The 10,212-nt window shown below is 33.3% G+C and overlaps 1 protein-coding gene across 3 annotated transcripts in view; it reads left to right on the top strand.

Annotated features, from left to right (window-relative positions):
- The window catches only part of LOC149412272 (serine/threonine-protein kinase OSR1-like), a 36,939-nt gene that overhangs the window by 12,727 nt on the left and 14,000 nt on the right, over positions 1-10,212 (top strand). For 2 of the 3 annotated variants that reach the window (XM_089646004.1, XM_089646003.1), the window contains exons 5-6: positions 4,844-4,892; positions 7,553-7,730. In XM_089646004.1, the coding sequence (XP_089502130.1) occupies positions 4,844-4,892; positions 7,553-7,730 (227 nt within the window). The remainder of the gene's footprint in view (positions 1-4,843; positions 4,893-7,552; positions 7,731-10,212) is intronic. The other variant, XM_089646005.1, reaches the window with a different exon arrangement.

Genomic DNA, 10,212 nt, shown 5'->3' with positions numbered 1-10,212 from the left:
ATCATCAAGGCTGCCTTCGGTACCACGACAAAAATACAAGACAAGGCCTACAAAAGTCAAATTTTCTCCTGAAACATATGAAATTTATAAACTAAGCTGTTCCTGATGTGACAAGGTTTATGTAGGCCAGACAGAACGTACGAACTCCAAAAGAATATCAGAACACTATCAAGTATGTAAACTCGACCACCCTGACAAATCGGCAATTGCCAAGCACTTAATTGAAACCGGCTATTATTTTGAAATTCATAAAAATCCCATAAATATCAATATAGACGATGGGGCTAAGCTCAATAGTTCTCGGTATCCGATAATTGACGGCTACACCAAAACTAAACGATTTTTTTTTTTTTAAATTATAATGTATTACCAGCTCTTACAGGTTTGGAGCTGACGATACGGTATCACGTCTACATACACGCACACACATCACCACAATCTTTACACATCTGCCCTGATGATGGACATTGTAATGCCGTCCGAAACGTTGTCTAAAGAAGCAGGTAGCGCAACATGGAATGATACCCCAAAAATAAATCAATATTATACTTTTGGCCGTGAAAATCTCATACAATGTCGTTTTATGGATATAAGAAACAATTCAAAAAGACCATCAATGGAGGTAGGTAGTAAACGTATTAGAAATTAACGTATTGCAATAGGAAAATGGGTGATGTGCCAAACAATTTAATGTAGGCAGTTCTTCCACATACATGGTATTTTTTTATTGGATTATAGTAGAGATGTTATCACAGTAGAGAGAATATAGAAGCACCTTTCAAGAACACCTTTTGAATTAGTTTTATTTCTTTCTTACATGTTTTACACATTTATTTTTAAGAATATGACGTCTCTCGGAGGCTCAGCAACAATTTTGCATTTTGTTTCCAAGTGAAAACAATTAAACAAATAAAACAAAGTCACTACACGCCACTGTTAGGTAAGGTTAGCAGAACCGAAATTTTATAAATTATGATTTTTATTTTCTCTCCAAAAAGCGACTTATTTTAGTACTGGCAGAGGTTCGCGTTCGTATTATACTTAGGTGTACAATATTTAGAACAGCACTTCACAATCAACCAAATTCATCTCCTTAATTATTATATTTCTTACCAAAAATTAAAATTTTCATGTTATAATTTAAAAAAATATTCTAATAAAAGAAAAGATTGAATATCTTGCAGTCGTAAAAAATATTAATGTTAAAAATAAAGTAACAGAAAATCCCGCGTTAATCTGATATTATCGCTAGTGACAATTTGGTTAAAAGAGTTTTATAAAAGCAATTCGCCTTTTGAAGTTGTCTTGGAAAATCCTTTAAAGTAGGTGTTTTTAATCATGTACTAAAACGGAGAAGCCTCAACATTTTGTCAGCAGACTTTTGCAAAATAAAACGTTTTCCAAAATTAGTGTAGTGTTAGAATCGAGGGATTGGTTTTTATGTGCAATGTTTTTGAAAAATCAAGTTTTGTCCAGCAGTACCAAGAATCTAGCACAGTCATCGATAAAAGTTTTATCGGTAATTTCGGTAATTTTTCATCATTCCCAAGCACGACTGCAGATCGCCAACGTACAAGCAACAGCTTATACCAAACAATTGTTCATAATTTATTAGAGGTTTTTTTTGTTCGTTAGCGATCTGCAGTCGTGCTCGCGATCGATGACAAGTTATCGACAGTATCGCTAAATCCTTCATCGATCGACCGTGCTAGATACACTGGCAGATGTTTAGCCTGTCAGGATGTAGTAATGGGGGCCTCAGCACTGGTAAACCATCCAGAGAGGCCCAAATAATAATCAATAGTGTATATGAAAAAATTAAAATTATACCAAATTAAAAATAGTAACACACTGGTACTGGTATTCGAGTTAACAGTTAGTCAATATTTTGTGGAACGCAAACCGACATTAAATAAAAATTTCAAATACCTACATACTTATATTTTGTGGAATCGATTTCCAGAGTGATTGTTTTCCAGTATTCAAAACACGGGAAAATCACACACCGACATTAAATAAAAATTTCAAATACATACTTATATTTTGTGGAATCGATTTCCAGAGTGATTGTTTTCCAGTATTCAAAACACGGGAAAATCACAAATCGACATTAAATAAAAATTTCATATAAATACTTATATGTTGTGGAATCGATTTTCAGAGTGATTTTTTTCCAGTATTCCGAATGATGGTAAAAGCACAAACCGATAATAAATAAAAAAATATCCAAAAAAATAATTATATTAAATGAAAATAATCAACTTTTTTTAGATAAGTTAGTTATTTTAATTTAGTTTAAAATAACCTTGAAAATATTTTTTTTTTTTCAAATATCTTACCAACATAACATTTTTTTAATATAAATCTGCACTTAAGGACTCTCAGTGAAATCTGTTAAAGATTTTCTTTAAAAATGTATTTATTTTCTCTATTAAGAACCATTGATAAATAATAATCATTGATTAGCAAGTCCCAGCGTGAGGTCGTACGGAGGTAATCGACATTTGTCCTTTTCCTTCTCACTTTCGTGTTTGCAAACGAAAAAGACAGAAGATATTAGAACGATAGCGTCACTTACTATCTATGGCTGGGACTATTTTAGGTACAGGTAAATCATGTTAATGACACACTTATGTACTATTGCTGCAATGCATGAAAAAAAAATTATTTAGTTTTTTAGAAATGAATCGCTAGGCTAAATTTAAACGACATTAAACTTAAAGGCCTTGCACACCTTCCTGCAATCGGAGGCAATATCGGGGCAGTGATGGGGAGCACCCAAGATCGCTTTCTTGATCACCGCGTGAGTAGACAAATCGGCCTCAAGATATCATTTTTAATGTAAGATATCGATATAAGTTCTTCAGGTGTACTGGTTCCAGTACTCTCACTATATTTGTGTGGCTAAAATTACATATTCTTCACCCAAATCTTCGTTTTCCTTTTTTACATAATTGCATGCAAAGCATTCCTATTTTCTGAAGAAAATGTTGGTGCCATCTTGATCGACGAGCGCTTTTCTGTATGATCAATTTAACACTCCCCCCACTATACGAAAGAAGAAGAAGAATTTAACACTGTGGCAGGGAAGGGGGGTGTAGAGAAGACGCTAATTTTACCCCCACCGCCACTATTCCTAAATCGCCTTCAACTGAGATGAATATAAAACACACGTCCATCATCTTTGGGAATTTGCGGGGTAAAAATGGTACGAAAATCTTTTTGATACTATCGGCATATAGATATATTTAAATGTGTCCTCTTTAAAATGATATACCTGTACCATCCTACTTCAGAATTGGTTAGTTTGTCCAAAGGATTCGCATCCAGGCGTCGCGTCGCGGGTACAAACTTATGACACAAATCCACCATGATTCCACAATGTTTTAGCAATATTTTTCGCTTATAATAATGCTAGTAGTAGGAACTTTTTTTAGGTTTTTAATCTTACTCAATTACTTGTTAATATTAAAAATAATCAATAATTAATAACCGGAATCTTTTGGGGGTTTTTGACTTTTAAATAAATCTTTAAAATTTGTTATAATTCGTATTTTTTTCTCAAATTGTGGTCGAAACCTTTGGTTTCATAGAGGTGTACCTTTTAATTATTCTGTGGTTTACTTCTATATTTGAATATAAAGCTTCGTGTTTTCTCTTTCTAACACCGTTTAGTTCATATTGTTAACAATGATGGTAAGGGAGACACAACGATTTTTATGATACCATATGAGCTGTTCCGAAAAGCGAACAAATTGACTATACGGGTAATAGCTGATTGTTCCCAAAACCGAACAAATTAGCCTGAGGAGTTAATAAAAATAATATGAGCAAGTAAATCATGTCAATAATCCATTTTCGTAATTCTGTTATTGACACAGTCAAAAGGGACATGTGGAATATGAGTAATTTTGTTATCATTTTCGATAATCTGACGAGTTCCTACTTTCACAATAATATTAATCAATTGATTCAGGACAGAGTGTTTACATGATATAATACGCATATCGTCACACATGACATAAATTTAATTTAGACATTTATGGTGTATGGATAAAAACCGGCCGACATTTTTTTTTAAATACGTACATTTGAATTACACTTTTGTTTTACGATTGAATGTAAATAACCCACTAACCAACAACCGATCGAGCTGAAACTCGACGGACAGACTCGCTGTCGATTACAATGCATTATTTTAACATATGGTGGCAATTTCAGTTACATATATCTCAGTTAGATATATGCATTTATATGAAATTGGATGCTGTTACAGCAGTAATTATACGAAATAAATGTCAGTCCTACCGAATCGGGATTTGACCCAGCTGTTAGTGCGGTTGATTCCAGTCCCTGGGGAGGAAGCTTCAATCCTCAGTCAAACCAAATTTTTGTTGTTTTTAAAGTTTTAAAGTCCCTGGGAAGTAAGGTTCAATACATAAATTTTAACATAATGTGTAAATTATGATTTTATTTTATTTTAATGATTTCTATACTATTTATTGTATAGTTAACTTTGAAATCCAACTATCGCAAACCTTGCATAATAAATTAAGATATTTTCTCATGACATCCTTCGTATAGGCATTAAGCGCCCTTTGGGTGTTTTTTTCCTAAAAACGGCGCTATATAAATTATCAAATTATTATTATAGGTGTAATAGGTACATGTTTTAATACACATACCTTAAAATCATAATAAAAGGAGTTCAAATGTTTTGGAGTTAAAATAATGGTATTCTTTACTTCAAAAAAGCACATTGCGTGTACAGCGTATTTAAACCTAGTATGTTGGTGAAAAGTTTATGGAATTCCAAAAGCATTATTGTTAATTTATTTTTCAGACCTCAATCTGATGTAGCCAGCTCAGGAGCATCGGGAATATTTCGGCAGGTAATATTTTCAATTAACCATTATAAATAGTATTCCACCCTATAAACAATGTAAATAGCATTCCACCATAGAAACCATATAAACAATGTAAATAGTATTCCAACATAGAAACCATATAAATAATTTAATTAGTATCCCAACATAGAAAACACCTTAACAATGTAATTAGTATTCCAACATAGAAACCATATAAACAATGTAATTAGTATTCCAACATAGAAACCATATAAACAATGTAATTAGTATTCAAAAATAGAAACCATATAAAAAATGTAAATAGTATTCCAACATAGAAACCATATCAAAAATCAGGTCTTTTTATCTTCGTAGAAACGTATAAATGAATGTACTAATATAATATATGACAAAATACGTACCGTACTTATAAGATGGACGTCGTAGAAATCAAACCTAGTTTTAATATACTGCAAAAATTTTATATAATACAAAAAAATATTAAATAATAATAAAAATAATTATTTATTCTACACAACCCGAATGGCTCGGTGAATAAATGATCAGTAAGCTTCTTGGCACCATTTTTTCTCCACATATTCATTTCTTTTTTTTTAATTTTGTAGTCCCACACCCTCGCCTCATCTTCACTCAAACATTACACCACGCACCACATTTTTACCCATTAGTTGCCAGCAACGGGCAAAAAGCTAGGTAAAGTTAATTGTTAGAAAAAAAGTTAATGATAATACCTTTTTATATTGAAAAATTGTAAAAATGAGAGATTTCTTAAAAATCAAACTGAATACTACTCAATTTTGTAAGACGCTATGTAAAATACAAATGTAAAAACATCTGAATAAAGGAATCATTTTAAATATATATCAACAATGTAATTGGTGTTCAAAAATAGAAACCTTATAAATAATGTAAAAAGTATTCCACCATAGAAACCATATAAACAATGTAAATAGTATTCCTACATAGAAACCACATAAACAATGTTAATAGTATTCCAATATAGAAACCATATAAGTAATATAATTAGTACTCCAAAATAAACAATGTAAATAGTAAATAATAAAATAATATATAAATATATATATAAAATAAATAATGTAAATAGTATTCCACCATAGAAACCATATAAACAATGTAAATAGTATTCCAACATAGAAACCATATAAACAATATAATTAGTACTCCAAAATAAAAACTAAATAAATAATGTAAATAGTATTCCACCATAGAAACCATATAAACAATATGTTTGTTTAACCGTTTCATATTCACCTTCTTCTTTTAGTTCGTTCTATTACCGGAGGTTGATAATCATCGAAGCAATTTCCACTCTGGAGACTGCCGTTCGGAATATTGAACAGGATCACTTATTACACCAATGGCATTTTTCCTGTCTCAAAAGACTTTCAATAGTTTTCTTGGCTTATTTTTAATTCAAACTTATTTCAGCGTACACAAAAAAGGGTTTTATAACAAATCATCCAATGATTGTGCGAATTTCCGAGAATACGAGTATATTGATTAGTTCTTCGATCTCGAATACTTTCTCATTTCCGCATCGCTTCGTTTCTGACTAATTAGAACGAGGGATGCTATTGATTAGGTTTTTCATCCCGCCTCTATGGCTTACAGATGTGATCTAAAATAGGCCATTTTTCAGCACTAGAGACAAGTTGCTTCCCGTTGCTTAGTGAACCTCTGGCAGGTCTACTTCGAAGTGCAACTAACTTAAAGGGAGACTATGCTCGTTGAAACCCTTTTGGTAAAACAAAGGGTTGAGGGGACATATTACGTTCCTTTGGGAGGAAACGATACAGGTGTGACCAGTTTCCTCAATGAACCCATAAAGTGACAGTACAAGTTTATCACTATCCTACTATTGTAGACTTAAATACATATCATACATGCAAATTGATTGTTCCCAAAATAAAGACTAATTGTGGTCACCGTTAAAACTGTGTATTTATTAAATAATCCCGTTACAGTATAACTTATAGGACTGCTTATATTTTAGGCCAACCTTACATTTAGGGTGAGGCCAACCCAGTGAGGCCAACATTACTGAATTAGAATATGAAATATTGTAAAATAATGTATCAACAATAAAAAATAAAAAAATGGGTATAAGAAATAAAAACACACTTGGTTTGGCTAATAGGTCTGCCTATATCGTCTTAGACTCTAACCTAGATATTTAATTAGATGTACATTTAGGGAAGAAGGAATAAATTACAGAATTCGTGTATATCTTTAGTAATTCATTATTATTATGTAATATTTAGGTGGTAGATTTAGTTATGTTTGAATTTTGATGCGATCATTAATATGTTTTGTTGAAGTTTATATATTTATAATCCTGTTAATGTGTAGATACCTTTCAGGTTGTGTATGACACACTTCACAAAACCACCCTGGAAGCTAAGAGGGAAATAATTTGCATTACTTGTCATCTTTGGATATGGTGTGTGTTTGCTATTTGAAGGGTCCTCGATAACCACCGTTTTTGACCTTTTAGCATTTGGTTTATTTTTTATTTTCATTATGACGCTTTTTGACTGACCAAACAACTCAACCCAAAATTTGGCAAACCTCTGTCGGGCTGAAAATTGAAGTTTATCCATCATTCAAACATGAAACAATTTAAAAAGGTTAAGAGGGAAGAGATTAAAATTGTGTGTTTTTAGAAATCTTTTGCGACGGTGGACCGCCAGATCAATGGTGCCCTGTCGTCCATCGCGTGTGTGGCGCGGCAGTCCATCGAGGGCATCGGCAACATGCTGGGTCGGAGGGTACCCGCCGCTGCGGCCAACTCGCTGCCCTGGCCCACAGAGAAGGATGAGTACGACATCCAAGGAATCATAGGTGATACTTCTTATTTAACCTTACCTTACCTAACTTAACTCAAACTAAATAAACCTAACCTAACCTAAACTATACTTACCTACCTATGTATTGACCCACCGAAAATGACTAGTTACGATTACGACATCAACAGTATATGTCATGCTAACCTTACCCAAACTATCATTACCTAAACTATCCTTACCTCAACTATCCTTTCCTAAGCTATCCTTGTCTGAACTCTCCTTACCTAAGCTATCCTTGCCTAAACTCTCCTTCCATTAGCTATCCTTACCTAAGCTGTCCTTACCTAAGCTACCTTTACCTATCTAACCTAATCTGAGCTACCCTTACCTCAGCTATCCTCATATCAGCTATCCTCACCTACTTATCTTTATATTGGCCCACCGAGAAGGACTAGTGAAACATCCGAAAAAATATTTTTATAACCTAACCAAATATTAGACCAACCTTACTTAACTCAAACTAACATAAATTGACTTTGGTAAAACCTAACCCATCTTCTTTAACCTAAGTAGAGTAGGTTAGTTCATAATAATTTTTTCTCCAATAGCGAAGTTACAATGTTTTGGCCATAAATCACTATTTTGATATATGCATATTTTTTGGAATGTTACAAAATAATAAGTACGTAATTATATTTTGCCAATATTGCAAATATAAACTTGTTACCTACTATAATTATGTCGTATGTTCATGGCGTAAGAATAAAATACACTATTATCTATATGTACATACGTATCTCGTATCACCACGTGCGGTACCTATCCACTATGTAAATATCCTCAATCGATCTTAATTGCGCATCCGCGATGTGCGCAGGATGCTCGCATCATCACCGAAATAACTTTATTCACGAATGAAAGGGATCATGGAATGTATTAATTATTACCGTTTTCTCCTATGTTGTTATTGCCAGTTCATCTTTTTATGTGTATATATAATATAAATATAAAGCGTGTTGAAGACGGTTATATAGCATATATTTTAGTATTTAACATTTCCGAGTTAGAAACTAAAGCGTGATGAAGTTGGTTGTACAGAATGTATTTTATTATTTTACAATACAACTTCGAAACTAAGTCGGTTATACAGAATATATTTTATTATTTATCAATTCCAAGTTTGAACCCAAAGCGTGTTGTAATCGGTTATATAGAATATATTTTATCATTTAACGATTCCGAGTTCGAAACCAAAGCGTGTTGAAGACGGTTATATAGCATATATTTTATTATTTAACATTTCCGAGTTAGATACTAAATCGTGTTGAAGTCGGTTATATAGAATATATTTTGGCATGTCGAATGCTTTATTATTTTACTGTTATAGCACTAAATTTAATTAAAATAGTTTATCTGAATGAGATAATCTTCAGGGCAGAATCGAAATGGTAATAATAATAACGACAAGTTGCATCTATGCGCTGTTAGAATATTCAAACACAGTTATTATATAAACTTGCTGTCACAACGCGTAGGCGTAAACGATACAAAGGACATCGCGGGAAATCAATATATATTTTGAAACCATCAAATAAATAATTATTCATTAAATAATAATAGATAATGGAAAACATACCTAAATTGGTAGATGTATACATGTATTATCAGCATCAGCCATTGTCCAATGAATAAATGAGATGAAAAGCAAAATAAACAAATTGTAGAAGAAAGACTGACACAAATAAATCTATTAATAAAGATGCGAACTTAATTCACATTTTTCACTAGCTCCACACAGGAGGCCCAGAGGAAAATAATCCTCTCTAAAAGACCCTCAGAACCTATGTCATCTTTGGGCATGCTGTGTGGAGATATATTAGGAAAGGAAGGGGAGGTAGTTCTGGGAAGGAAAAGGTATGAGAGTTTGGTAGGAATTTGGGGGTCAGTGTGTCCAGGCGTAACGAATGTATACATCCATCCCTCCCACTGCGGTGCAAGGCGATGTTCTGAGAGTGCTGCAGGAGGTCATAAGGTCTCCCTCAACTGGTCTCTCCATGTCTCTCCGTCCCACCACGCAGATGATGGGCAGACGCATCTGTCATCAAGACCATCCTCACCCCACCTTTGAGTGACCTACGACAGAGTTACGCTACGGTTATCCAGTAAATAAGTGCACGTTTCCGCCTCCCAAATTGAAAATAATGAAAACTGAGATTATTTCTCTCGCGATATCCTGCACCCGATCGAACTGGAACCGATATGAATACGACACACTGTAATCTTTCTAGCAACATTATATTACAAGCATAATATACACTTACTGTCCCTCTTCCGCTAGTGACAAAAAGTAGGCTAAAATAAGCAAAGGGCTGTTCCTCGCCAGTGGAAGCGTATACCGATGCACAAACACATTCAACGCTAAGCTTTTTATTGCAGCCATCTTTCGCTGCATTACATTTCTTTTTTCTATGTAGGTACTTACAAAAAGAAAAATATTATTTTCCATCTGGTATTAGCGGTCTAAGTGTAGATGTGTT

Source organism: Hesperophylax consimilis, chromosome 23 (assembly GCF_061612785.1).
Source record: "Hesperophylax consimilis isolate HC1 chromosome 23, BYU_Hcon_1.0, whole genome shotgun sequence".
Taxonomy (NCBI): Eukaryota; Metazoa; Arthropoda; class Insecta; order Trichoptera; family Limnephilidae; genus Hesperophylax; species Hesperophylax consimilis.
Note: the sequence above shows the minus strand (reverse complement) of the source record. Positions and strands in the feature narration are given on the sequence as shown.